Here is a 13,942-nt window from a genome sequence, read left to right on the forward strand (position 1 = left end):
ATGTATTATAATTACCTGATGCTTTGATTTACAAGAATAAACATTCCTATGAGGGTAGGACTGGATCTAAATTGCTCACAACTGGTACCTCCATGCAAAGTACTGACTAGGGACACAGTAGAGCACAAAATATTTGTGGAATGGAAAAGTGCTCAGATTTCACACTGGTACACATCGTTGCCTTAAACCAAACATGTAACTAAAAAGGGACGTTCCCCCTTTTTGGCGGCTGGCCAGTACAGGGATCTGAACCTTTGACCTCGGTGTTATAACACCTTCCCTCTTTTTTTAGTACCTAGTAATTGGGTCTAACGTTCTTCAAATAACACTTGGGTAGGTGGGAAGCTATTCTGTTGTTGATGTTTAAACCTCTAGCACCAGGGACAAAATTTCAACTTCATCTTAAAGTGACAACATACCCCTTTTTTCAAACAAAGGATGTAATTCAAGACCAAGTGCAAAACAGAAACGGGAACAGCTATTTAGCTGTCCACCACAGAACCACCACAAGCTTCCAAACAGGGACCAAACTGAAAGAGATGGGAAAGCTGTGAAACTCCTGTCACACCTTCCCTCCTAACCCACTCCATTCCTATGGAGCCTGCGCCCCCCACGGTTATTCCCCAGGGGATGGGCAGAACGACTACCAGACTCAGCTCTGCCCCCACAAAGTCATCCGAAAACTCCAACTAAGGCAGCCCTGGGACAAATGTCAAGTTCTCCGAGGCACACGGAGATTGGAAAAGCTAAAGGAAGGGCTGGCCTGTGGCTCACTTGGGAGAGTGTGGTGCTGATAACACCAAGGCGCGGGTTCGGAACCCATATAGGGATGGCCAGTTAGCTCACTTGGGAGAGTGTGGTGCTGACAACACCAAGTCAAGACTTTTTTTTTTTTTTTTAAAAAGATGACCGGTAAGGGGATCTCAACCCTTGGCTTGGTGTTGTCAGCACCACGCTCAGCCAGTGAGCAAACCGGCCATCCATATATAGGATCCGAACCCACGGCCTTGGTGTCATCAGCACCGCACTCTACCGAGTGAGCCACGGGCTGGCCCCAAGTCAAGACTTAAGATCCCCCTTACCGGACATCTTTTAAAAAAATAAATAAAAAATAAAAAGCTAAAGAAGAGCCCAGTCCCCTGACCCCGTCTTCGTAGACAGCCCCGTATTCTCCCCCAGGCCTCAAGGGCCCGACCCTCCGCAAGTGCATAGTCGCCCTTCATCAGCTGACATCTCTGCTGCCAGGAAGGGGTGGGAGCTTGAGAGGGACTAGGCCCGGGGCGGAAGCTTGACGAGATTTCGCCTAAGCCCCACCCAGGCCCAGCACCGCCCCCAACGGGCGGCCCCGCGGGGCCGGGAGGGAAAGGACCGGACAGGCCTGCTTCCCCCACCCTCCTCCACCTACGGCAGAGAGCACCCCGCGAGCGAGCCGCGCCCTCCCCTGCCCGCTCCCTCACCCCCAACCCCAACTCCCTCACGCACCCGCCGAACGCAGCATTGTGCCCCAGCGCAAAGTGCCCGGATGTCCGCGGCCCCGCTCCGCCCCCACACCGCCCTGCGTGCCACGTCACCGCTTCCGGAGCTTCCGGAGGCGCAGCGGGTGATGACGTAGAGGGACGTGCCCTCTATATGAGGTTGGGGAGCGGCTGAGTCGGCCTTTTCCGCCCGCTCCCCCCTCCCCCCGAGCGCCGCTCCGGCTCCAGCGCGCTCGCTCCGAGCTCCGGGCTCCTGCCAAGCTAGCGCCGCCGTCGTCTCCCTCCGGCCGCCATCATGATCATCTACCGGGACCTCATCAGCCGTGAGTCCTGACTGCACTATCCGCCTACCGCCGCGCACTGGGGACGGGGTGGGGGCTGGGAGAGCGGACGCCTCCGTCGTGGGCCTAGAGCCGCCGGCAGCCTTTCCGGGAGCAAGGAGAGGTCGGTGCCTGGGGCACGCGCTCGGGTCGCAGGCGCCAAGGGAGGGGCGGGCGCCGCGTGAGGGCGGCCCGCGCGGGAAAGGGCGGCCCGGCTCTGGGTCCCCGGCGCCTCATGACGGGAAGGTCTGTGTTCTCGAGCAGATGATGAGATGTTCTCCGACATTTACAAGATCCGGGAGATAGCGGACGGGCTGTGCCTGGAAGTGGAGGGGAAGGTGAGTGTCGGCCGCCGCGCGGGGGAGGCAAGGCCGGGCAGGCTCGGGTTTCCGCCGTTCCCCTGCCCGAGGTTGTGCAATCCTCCCCGCCGCCTCCTGGCGGAGACGCTCTTTCCGGGCTCGGGTTTTTCTAGAAAAGTGGAGGCGGAGCTGAGCCTGGAAATAGGTCCGCCGCCTGGGCGCCCATCCTCCCTGCGGGCTGTCCGGGTCATGTTGTTTCCGGCTTGGGAACTCCGGGCCCGTCGTCAACGTTTTCCCTATCCCTAATCAACATGTGGCAACGCGACAGCCCATAACTGGAAACAACTTCTAATTGATTGTTAATGACCCCATTTTCGTTGAGGTCAACAGTTAGCTCTTGTTGAGTCAAGCCGTTTCAGGAAATCGACGGTCGTGTTTTTTCCCAAAACGATGCTTTTGTGGTATTCAACAAGAACCAAGAACGTTTGGTGGAAAGATGGTAGATGCATGAACTGCTGGTGTAGAAGGTGTTTTGGTTGTGTTTTTGTCTTTACAACGAAACTGCTTTTTCTTTATGCAGATGGTCAGTAGGACAGAGGGTAACATTGATGACTCGCTCATTGGTGGAAATGCCTCCGCTGAAGGGCCCGAGGGCGAAGGTACTGAAAGCACAGTAATCACTGGTGTTGATATTGTCATGAACCATCACTTGCAGGAAACTAGCTTCACGAAAGAAGCCTACAAGAAGTACATCAAAGATTACATGAAATCGTAAGTGATATTGGCAACAGTCAGCTGTTATCTAGAATCATAAACGATTTAGGGATTGGCTAACTTTTGAGGTTAATAGTGGACATACTTGTGAAAAGCCTTACCTTTTTATTGATAAACTCACAGACAAGTTTCTGTAAACTGATGTGAGCATACTGGTGGAGCAGGCAGTCTAGTTTTAAGTTTTTAGAATAGAATAGTACTTTGGAAATAGTTAACATGAAATTTGGAATTATAAACATTTTTGAAAGATCCCTTTTGTGAACTAGTAATTTCTTAATTGTGCCTTTTTCAGTTGTAGTTTGGGGTTTTTTTTACTTAAAAAACCGATTTTGCTCAAAACTTAATACTTTAACCTATTATAAAATGTTGTTTTAGAATCAAAGGGAAACTTGAAGAACAGAGGCCAGAAAGAGTAAAACCTTTTATGACAGGGGCTGCAGAACAAATCAAGCACATCCTTGCTAATTTCAAAAACTACCAAGTAAGTAACTTAAGTATTTGGATCAAAGGATTGTACAATTTTAACTGCAAGAGCAGAAAATTAGTTACTTCATTAATCTTCCTGTAATTGTGGCTTTGAGACATTTAAATATTTAGCTTCATATGCTCAACTGGTAGTCCAGGTGTAGAAAGTAGCGATCCCTGCTCTCACATTTTTCTAGATCCTGTCTTCTGATTCAAAAAGTCTTAATGTCCACTTGCTTCCCAGATGACATTTCTCAGTTCTTTTCTTTCGTGGATTGCTTCTTAAACTCTTAAGCATTGTTCCAGTTTTCTGTTTGCAATTCTAATGTGTCTCATTGCTACTGGTGCTCTGGTGCTCTTTCTGATAGATCTGACCTTGTTAGTCCTTTTTTTGGAAAACTTCAGTGACTTCTTACCTCTAAGACTTGATTAAAAAACACATCATGATCTGGCAAGCTGGGTTGGTTAGAGTGTGGTGCTGATAACACCAAGGTCCAGGTGTCAATCCTTGTACCAGCCAGACTCTCCCCTCCCCCCAAAAATCACAGCTTGCTCTTCAATTTTCCACCTTTCACATGTCCCCTGGCCATAAGATACTTCTTCATAAGATATACTCTATCATGTCAGACTATGTTCCTTGTGCTTGACTGTGTAAGCAGTCTTGTAAGGTTTGGAATTGTATATGTGGGGTTGAGAGAGAAATAAGACTTTCAGAAAGCCTGAAGTGTTCCTGGATTGTACTCTTACTTTGGCCATTATTGGTGCTTTAATCTGGTGAACAGATGTTTGTGGTTAGTGAGTATTTTTCTCTTAGGCATCTGAGATTTTTTATTTTTGTGGTGTTCTGAATGTTGCTTTGTTGTGTTGTAGTTTGTTTTTATATGACATTTATATATAATGGTGTAATTCTGGGTATCTCTTGTTTGCTTCCCAAGTTCTTTATTGGTGAAAACATGAATCCAGATGGCATGGTTGCTCTGCTGGACTACCGTGAGGATGGTGTGACCCCATATATGATTTTCTTTAAGGATGGTTTAGAAATGGAAAAATGTGTAAGTATAAGGAAGTGGGTTGAGATTAATAATGTAAAAATCAAGATATTTTAGGTGTGATTCTCATTGTTTCATGCCAGTAGGATAGTTAGAATGGATTCTACAGCAGTCTTTCTAAAAACATGGATCTAGTTTTTATTTCTGTTTGGGGATCTAAAGAGGATTGTGCTTCACAATCTTAAGGTATAAAAAGGAGGGCTGGCCCTGTGGCTCACTCGGTAGAGTGTGGTGCTGAGAGCGCTGAGGCCGCAGGTTCAGATCCTATATAGGGATGGCTGGTGCGCTCACTCGCTGAGAGTGGTGTGGACAACACCAAGCCGAGGGTTGCGATCCCCTTACCAGTCAAAAGTAAAATAAAATAAAAATAAAAAGGTTTAGAGTTGTGATTATCTACAGGAAACTTTTGAGTATAGATGGCATTATAAAGTACAGATTAAATACTGATCTAGAAATCAGAGACAACACCTTACATTGATCTTCCCCATACAAAGTCCTGACTTTCTTTATATTCATATTTTGCCACACGTGTATGAGTATCAAAGTCTTTTTCACTTTGGTTTACTGGTAATTAGCAGCTGATCATTGAAAGCTTTAGGACATTGCTTGATTTTAGTAAATTCAATTAGAGTTAGAGCTGACTGCTGCTAAAACAAACTAATAAAATTAACTCAATATCTGCTATGCAAGGAAGCTGTACAAAAACAGATATTCATCATCCTAGCTTTCAGAAGCTTCTATATAAAATAGGAACAAGATAAACTTAAAGCTGTTCTGAACAGAATTAGAGACAGCAGTGGACAAAAATTGCTGAGGACTTGTCAAAGGGGATTATTTAGACAGTATCTGAGATTTTTGTTGGCATAACACAGTGTGAGTTCTGTAACACAGTGTGAAGTGAGTAGGACTGGCCTCAGAATGAGACTTTCCTGGAAAATGTGCTGCTTTGGATTTGGTAAGGGTGTTTTGCATCCACTGATAGACCTTGAACAATTTGCTGTTGTTCTTCTGGTTTGCACTAGGATGCGAAAGAAAAATCCCTGCGCTTTCTGTCTGTCTTTGTGGCGGCCCAGATTGAATTGGGGAATACATCTGTAGCCTAGAAATGTTGAGTACTCTGATTGGGTAAAATGTAAATATAATCTTCTTGTTTTTACAGTAACAAATTTGGCAATTACTTTGGATCTATCACCTGTCATCATAACTGGCTGCTGCTTGTCATCCACACAACACCAGGACTTAAGACAAATGGGACTGATGCCATCTTGAGCTCTTCATTTATTTTGACCATGATTTATTTGGAGTGGAGGCATTGTTTTTAAGAAAAAAAACATGTCATGTAGGTTGTCTAAAAATAAAGTGCATTTAAACTCATTTGAGAGAATGCTCCTTAGTTTAATACATATTTAAACTAAATCCACTGCTAAAAATCCTAAGACTGTCTTCAGATAACCTCTACAGTGAAAGCTACTTCTGGGACTGGAATATAACAAACAAGAATCAAAAGTTTTAATTCTGAGTTGCAGTAAAGGGAAAGACCGTGCTCATGGCAGTGCCAGCATTTGAAGTGGAGCCTTATACATTTCATCACCTACAATGGAAATAGTTAACTCTGGAAGAGATTACCAAAAGAATAAAAAAAGACTAATTCAGTTGGAAGCAAAGTATTGTCTGAGCTTATTTAAAATAAATCAAGTAGATTGGTTGTACTTGAATGCCTTCTGGAATGAATGTCAAACTCCCTGGAAACTAGAACAGGGGTTTGCAAACCGGCCTGTTCTGACACCTGTTTTGTACTTAGGTAGTGGTTGCATTTTAAAAATCAAAAGTCTTGTGGGATATAAAATTTGCATTTGTGTCCAGTTTTATTGGAATACTGCTTTGCTTGTTTAGCCATAAATGAGCTATGGCTGCTCTCCCATCAAGTGCAGAGTTGTGTGACAGAAGGTAGAGGCTGCAAGTCCTAAAATAACTGATTCTATATGTGAAGTTTGCCAGCCTCTGCAATATGAAAGTAGGTGGAGTGTGGGGTCGCTGGTGGGCAGAGGAAAAAGTAACTTGTTCATACTGTACCTGAAGACTGGGTATCAGAATGAGAAAAGTAAAATGCATCTATTTGACAGACCTGGAGCAGTTGCTGTCTGCTGCTAAGGTTTCCACTACAGATGCAAGAAAAAAGTCCTCGCGCTTTCTGTCTGTCTCATTGTGGCAGTCAAGATTGAATAGAGGAATACAGGGGGAATCGAGTTTTTGCAACTTGGGAAAACAGTGAAGATCCTGTCCAAAGAAAAGCCTAAAATTTGAATTTACTTAAGAAACGGGGGCTGGCTGGTTAGTTCAGAGTGTGGTGGTTGTAACACTAAGGTCAAGGGTTTGGATCTCCGTGCTGGCTAGCTGCAAAAAAAACGTTGGGAAATATTCCCTGTCATCTTTACCTGGTTGATGATGCCTTTGAAAGCTTAAAGGTTTAATTAAAAGCAAGCCAGTGATTTCGTTTAGTGCATTTGGACATGTGAATCCAGTGATTCAGCAGTTTGGAATTTGCCCTAGTGGCTTCAAAGTGTATAGCGTGGTCCAAAACCTGAGGCAGATACTAATAGTGCCCCCTGGTGACTGGTGAGAGCAACCCCAAATGTTGGAAACCCCAGTCAGGCTGGTAGCAACTTCAAGCATTCTGATTTCTGACATTAAAATGGAGGAAAAATTGCCAGTCTGAAACATTCTATCAGGGAAGGAATTTTCAAGCTGTGGTTCATGCTGTGAAAACCAGGATAACCTGATACTGGGGGGAGAGTCTTGAGGTAACAACTAACCTGAAACCAGTTGGTGAGCAAACTTTGGAAAAGTCTGAAAGAGCAGACAGCAATGTGAAGGTTTTGTCGGGGAGATGAACCTGGTTCCCCTGTCCCAACTTGTTTTGAAAATTTAAAAATGTACCAGAAAAGTCTGTTTCTCCAGTGATCCCTACTGTTATGTATAGCTGTATTCCCCAACATCCAGCTCCAGTCAAGATTCATACACTGCATTTTATTATGCCTAGTCTTTGATCCAGAAGTGACGAAACCCAACCATTTATTTCGTAGTAAGACTTTCATTGGAGTCCCGGTTAGTTGTCTTGTATACTACTACCTTGGGGGGGGGGGAGCGAGGATGGTGGCTGGTATGGGACAATGAACCCTTGACCCTTGACTTTGGTGTTATCAGCACCACACTTTGACCAAGTGATATACTTCCCATTATTTGGGGTCTATTTTTCCTGGTTATTCCTAGAGTCAGGTTATGACACTTTGGGCAAGAGTAACAGGTGAGTAATTGCACACATCAGAAGGCACATGTTTTGTCTCATTGATGCTAACTTTGATATAGGCATGTTTCTACTGGCCTGTGGGACCCGGGCTTTGTTAGGGGTGTGGAGAACAAAGAACTCATAGTATTGTCTAGGAAGGCCTTTGTAATGTGACATTTGAATACAAGCTTGAAGGCCTGGAAGTAGGCCATGTGGATAATCTGGGGGCAGGCCATTCCGGGCCAAGAGAATAGCAAGTGCAGAGTCTGGAATGTGCTTGACATGTTCTGGGATCACTTTGGCTGCCGTATAGCAGAGTAAAAGAATAGGGCAGTTAATTGTATAATGCAATATTTGTAGGCAGGAGGTGATGGTGGTCTAGTGTCAGGATAGTGGTAGAGGAGGTGGTTAGAAATGAAGGTAAGAGACAGGATGTGCTGAGGGGTTCGGTGAGATGTGAGAGGATGGATTTAAGGGTGGTGCCAAGTATTTTAGCCTGAGCATCCAGAAAAAAGTTAACAATGAGATGGGAAATCAAGGGTTTGGTTTTGGACAGGATAAATTTAAGGTTTTTTTTTTTGGCAGCTAGCTGATATGCAGATACAAACCTTTGACCTTGGTGTTATGAGGCAATGCTCTAACCACCTGAGCTATTTGGCCAGTCCTAAGATACTCATTCTTTATTCAAATGAATTGTGTAAGTGGTTGGGTTTTGAGTCTCAAGGAGAGTGGTGAAGTCTAAGCTGGAGAACCCAACATAGTGGGAAGATCTCAGATGCCATTTAAAGCATAGTACTGGATGAGCTCACTTAGACTCAGCCCTCCAACAAAGAGATTGGCTGGCATGATGAGGAGCCTGCAAAAATGATTCAGAAGGAACTGCCCCTGAAGTCAAGTGGAAAGGAAGAAACAATCAATAGGGTTATCTGTTACAAGTTCGTCAGCTATGGCTAGGACTAAAAGTGGATTTGACAAGTGTTGGGTTTCGGTAGTAGGGAAGAAAGCTCAATTACAGTGGGCTCAAAAGAATAGTATGTCTGCAGGCGTCACCCATGAGATGTCATAATACTAGTAGATTTTTTCTTAGTTATTGCATGTGCATGAGCTTAAGTAACAGGAGTGTGAAGGACTCGTTTGAATCATTAGTTTTTCATAAATTTAGTTACATCACTAGATTTGTGTTGATGTAAATTCTATCATTCCAAACTGCAGCATTAGCCAATAAAAACAGACTAAACTGGTAATGATGAGGGCCGGCCCCGTGGCTCACTCGGGAGAGTGCGGTGCTGACAACACCAAGGCCACGGGTTCGGATCCCATATAGGGATGGCCGGTTTGCTCACTGGGTGAGCGTGGTGCTGACAACACCAAGTCAAGGGTTAAGATCCCCTTACCGGTCATCTTTTAAAAAAAAAAAAAAAAAAAAACTGGTAATGATGACGATTGTGATAAGGTTGCGAGAAGAGGCACAATAAACCACAACCAACTTGAAAAAACAGTAAGAAAGCACCCTTTGAGGTTATACATGTGTGTACTCAAATGGAGTGGAGGGACCCTGGCTGGGAACCAGAGTAAAATGGAACTAAACCCAGGAGGATTTGAATTAATGGATACCACAGCTTAGTGACTGGTAGTTAACAATCAGTAGGTCACGACTACACAATCCTTAATCCTATGGTAAAGGTTCACCTAATAGCCCACAAATTTAACTCCCCAAAAGAGCTCCAATTGGTATGTGTTTCTAGAGGCTTTGCCCGTAAGAACTGAGGATTGTTGGGGGAACATTTAATATTTTATTACTCCAAAGGAAAAGTCCTTGGGCTGTTCGGTTAGCTTAGATGGTTAGAGTGCGGTGCTGACTACACAAGGTCCAGGGTTTGCTGAATAACAGCAAAGGAAAAGTCCTTCATTAAAGTGTTTAACATACACAAGTAAAGAAAAAGGTGCTAGCGAATAAAAGCTGATAGGATAACAGTCTCAGTAAACTAGATTCTTTAGACTTGGAGTTTGCAGATAAGTTCATAATGCTGACAGTTTATGTCCTGCCAATTTCCCTGAGTCCATCCTTTGGTCAGCAGCATTGACACATCAGACCCCTGTACATGTCAGCAACTTCACTGCTGGGAGCAAGTTCTTAACTATCAGAACATTCCAGTTTGTTTTTTGAGAACCTGTAGATTGTGGATTTCTGCTATTATACATGGTTTCATATAATTGAGCCTGGAAATTGGCAAATTTGGGATCCCTCTATAAGTAAAATGGACAAATTATAGGATATTTTACACAATGCAATGCCACAAAGCAATAAAAAACGAGTTTTGATACAGCAAAAGGGATAACTTCTAGACAATATTGACCAAAAGAGGCCAGACACAGGAGAGAACATACTACATGATTCCATTGATTTGAAGTTGAAAACAGGCAATACTAATTTATGATGGTAGACCGATAAAAGGCATTTGGGTTACTTGCAGTTTGGGGCTTTTATAAATAGAGCTGCTGGAAGCATTAAAAAAGGATTCCTCCATATGCTGGGCCATGAAAACCTCTGGAGTAGATGTGGTTTGAGCTGGAGTCAATACAATTCAATGAGAGAAACATCAAATATGAGCCAGGGGGCAGATTTTTTCCAAATAATTGTTCAATCAATCTTTCCCTCACTTACTGACTTTGCCCCTCCTGGGACACACTTGACTTATTTGTTCTTAGGTGCACTGTGCTCTTTTCTGAGCTTAGCGGTAGAGCAGGGAGCCCAGCCAGGGGAGAACACCATGCAGTGCTTTTGTGTGTGTGAATCACAATTTACAGATGGAGAAATGAAAACAGACATCAGGTGACTCACTGGAGGGCCCCTTTGACCGGGAAAGGACACACAGACCGCAATTGTTAGGCAAGAGTTAAAAACCTTCTCTGGTGGTCTAGTGGTTAGGATTTGGCACTCTCAGCACTGAGGTGGGGATTTGGTTCCTGGTCAGGGAAAAGCTGCTCTTCCAGTTGGTTAGAGCATGGTGTGGTAACAGCAATGTCGAGGGTTTGGATTCCTGTACCCGGCCAGCAGCCAAAAAAAAGGTTATAAAGTACAATATTTTTAGTAATAGTACTGCAGAGCTACTAGATATCATTCAGTCCTGAGTTTCTAACATTCATTTAGATACTAGAAAGCTAGTTGTGTACTTGGTAGTTTTCCTCACGTGTAAACACAGCAGATTAGTCCTAGTTTACTATCAAATGCAGCTTGCACATGGCCCCACCTAGAGCACAGGGTTATCAAATTATTTTACCCAGTGTACATTCTACCATAACCTAAGCAGCTCGTAGAAATTTGACAAATCTCAGGGGAAGTTGGTATTTTCTTGACATCTATTCAGAATAGAGCTATACGTGTAATTTCCTTTTCCTTTTTTTTTAAAGGTGACCGGTAAGGGGATCTTAACCCGTGGCCTTGGTGTTGTCAGCACCACGCTCTCCCAAGTGAGCCACGGGCTGGCCCCCTCTTCCTTGAGTACATTAATTTGGGAGTTTTCCTTAAGAACTACCAACCTGTCATGTAAATCAGATACCCAAACTAATATTCAACCCAGGGGGGGGGACTGAAATTAAAGAGGAAAATTACTGCATATGGAATTACAAAGAAAAAACTAATACCTCTTTTGACTACCTCACTGAGGTGGAATAATGTGCATCAACAGATGGCAAGTATAAAACAGGAAGTCAAGTAAACTCAAATCTTGGCGTGATGCATTATAACTTTTTTCTCCATCATATTCCTAGCACTCCGGCCTTCTAAGCCTCCACCATTGTGTTAGCTGGAGTTGAGTCCACAGTGATGGCTTTTGCCAGTTGGAACATGGGCTGGGTGTCAGTACCCTTGGTGACTGCCATAATATCAGCATGACGGTAACACCAACTGCAGGCATCTATTAAAAGTAAAAGTGACTAAGCTTCTGAAATTTAGCTAAGTAATGTGCAACCTGTTCCGCTCTGCTCCATAGACAAGGGAGGAGGAGGAGTGTGTGGGTGTGAGAGCTGCAGAGATTCTCATGTAGGGGAGGAAAGAAATCTTTCCTCACCCATCCTACATACATGGCTGAGAAACCCTATTTAAAAAAAATTAACAAAAGAAAAGCATACAATTTTTTTTAAATGTAAGTTTTACATGACATGGGAGCATTCATAAGGAAATGGAGATCCAAAGAAACAGGTAAACTTGTGTATTTTTATGCTTAGTTTTGATGAAGAATAGAGTCCTGCAGAGCTATGATTGGACAAACGGGGTCAGATCTAGTAATAATAAACTGGGGAAACTTAGCAAGGCCTGTTTGTTCAGATTCTTCTCTGTGTCCTTGTGTCTTCGGAGATAAAGATATTCCTCTCCCTCATCTATCTGGAGGGTACCACTCGAATGAGCGTCTTGTGACCTGCTTCATGGGAGAGGTGTGTGTATTCTGTCAGAGGGTGGTAATTAGTGGCGGGCGAAGCAAGGTAAGGTGGTCGAGAGAAGTGGAGGCAACTTGTTAGACACTAAAGTTTGTTCTCTTGTGTGGATAACAGGAAGTTGTCCAATGTATAATCTAATCCACTCATAGCTACTAAAAGTGCAGAAAAAAGCTTTGCACATGTGAACTTTTACATTTGGCTCTTCTCCAAAGGAAGAACATGATAATAACTGGACTCTAAAAAGGAATAGGTTTGGTTTTAGGGATTAAGCCCACTTTAATAGACATCACCATCCCAGCCAAATTTTTGCTTTTCTAAGTCATAGCTAAGTTTCCTGAGCACACAGCCCATTTCAAGAGGGGTTATTTATCAAGAGGATGTGTCCAAATTGCCAGCAGGGCACTGTGCCTTTAAAATCTACTTTGTATCTAGGTATAGAACTTGGGAAGATGCAAATGGAAAGCTTTTTTTAAGGAAGAAACTATTTCTCTCCATATAAACTTATGGTGAAGTTCTGTAGAAAGCCCTTCATAACTGGGCCACTGCCTCCCATTCAACTTTACCTGTCTCCTTCCCATCTGCCCTTGGCTGCCAGGTGAAATACAGACACCATGACCCTAAACCTTTGCACCAGTTTCCTCTCATGAAAAGCTCTTGTTCATTTCTTCCAGTCCTTCAAAGCTGCTCCACTTCATCTTATCTTGGAAGAGTTTGCAGATTCCTCCAACCATCCTCCCCACCCTCACACACAAGTGAGGTGAGCCCTCTTCTCCACTAAAATCATCCCTTGTTTGCATCACTTTTATTCTGGAAAATAAGGAGGCAGTTTTGTTAGTCTTTCTTTGCTTGGATATAGCACAGCATGCAGTAAGGATTTCTGGTGGAGCAAATAATGAGCTTTTACCAGTCCCTGAAATGCTTTGGGACATTTTTCTCCTTGTGTTGCTTCTCTTTTCAAATGCAGCCACTAAATCTCAATAAAGTGGATAATCACATAGACAAGAATGTTTTGGTCTGAAGAACAGCTTTCCACACAAACTGTTAGTCCTGGTAGTCATTAATAGAGGTAGAGATTAAGGTACCTAATCTTAGAGTAATGTGAAATGCTTTTTTTTTTTTTACCTTAACTGTGAAATGATTATTTTTTCAAAGCGCTTAATGTCTATAAATGCTTAGCTTTCCTTAGTATCTAAAATTAATTGTAATGCACTTCGCACTTGCTAATGCATGGTAGATTCTTTTATCCTCCTCTAGATTCCAAATTTATGTTCAATGTGCAGTTCCATGGTGGGAGATGTGGCATTTTGGAATCTTGAAGGATGTCTTATCCTTGGCCATATTTCAGAATTACCTAGTATGATTTTTAAAAATACAGATGGAATTCTTTGCAATCCACATTACAGAGGAGTTTCTTACATGTTAAGTCAGAAACTAAAGGATCTGAGATTTTGCCCTATTTGCAAGCTAACATTAGCCTACCACAGTTCTCATTTACATATGAGGGAACTTCAAAAAGTTCGTGGAGGGCCGGCCCGGTGGCGCACTGCTACAGTGCGCCGCTTGGGAGCGTGGCGGCGCTCCCGCCGAGGGTTCGGATCCCACATACAGACCGGTTCCCGCTCACTGGCTGAGTGAGGTGCAGGCGCAGCACCGAGGTTTGCAATCCCGTTGCCGGTCCTGGTCCAGTGCGGGCACGACACTGAGGGTTGCGATCCGTTGCCGGACACGAAAAAAGACAAAAAGGTAAAAAAAAAAAAAAAAAAAAAAAAAAAAGGGGGGGAAAAAAAAAAATAAAAAAAAAAAGGGGGCCCAGCCACCCCGGTGGGTTGGAGAATGG

The 13,942-nt window shown here is 43.7% G+C and overlaps 1 protein-coding gene across 3 annotated transcripts; it reads left to right on the forward strand.

The window, feature by feature from the left end:
• Window positions 1-1,583: 1,583 nt before the first annotated feature.
• Window positions 1,584-6,046, forward strand: TPT1 (tumor protein, translationally-controlled 1). 3 transcript variants are annotated; one of them, XM_008571126.1, is made up of 6 exons: window positions 1,584-1,798; window positions 2,060-2,133; window positions 2,675-2,865; window positions 3,244-3,349; window positions 4,269-4,385; window positions 5,542-6,046. In XM_008571126.1, exons 1-6 carry the CDS (start codon window positions 1,771-1,773, stop codon window positions 5,542-5,544), a joined length of 519 nt encoding a protein of 172 aa, XP_008569348.1. In that variant the 5' UTR covers window positions 1,584-1,770; the 3' UTR covers window positions 5,545-6,046. The 3 variants fall into 3 exon arrangements, with proteins under 3 accessions (XP_008569348.1, XP_008569350.1, XP_008569349.1); XM_008571127.1 differs by lacking the exon at window positions 1,584-1,798 and adding an exon at window positions 1,840-1,919; XM_008571128.1 differs by lacking the exon at window positions 4,269-4,385 and having other exon boundaries at window positions 1,657-1,798.
• The last annotated feature ends 7,896 nt before the right edge of the window (window positions 6,047-13,942 follow it).

The sequence above is a fragment of the Galeopterus variegatus genome, unplaced genomic scaffold, assembly GCF_000696425.1.
Source record: "Galeopterus variegatus unplaced genomic scaffold, G_variegatus-3.0.2 Scaffold662, whole genome shotgun sequence".
NCBI classification, from domain to species: Eukaryota; Metazoa; Chordata; class Mammalia; order Dermoptera; family Cynocephalidae; genus Galeopterus; species Galeopterus variegatus.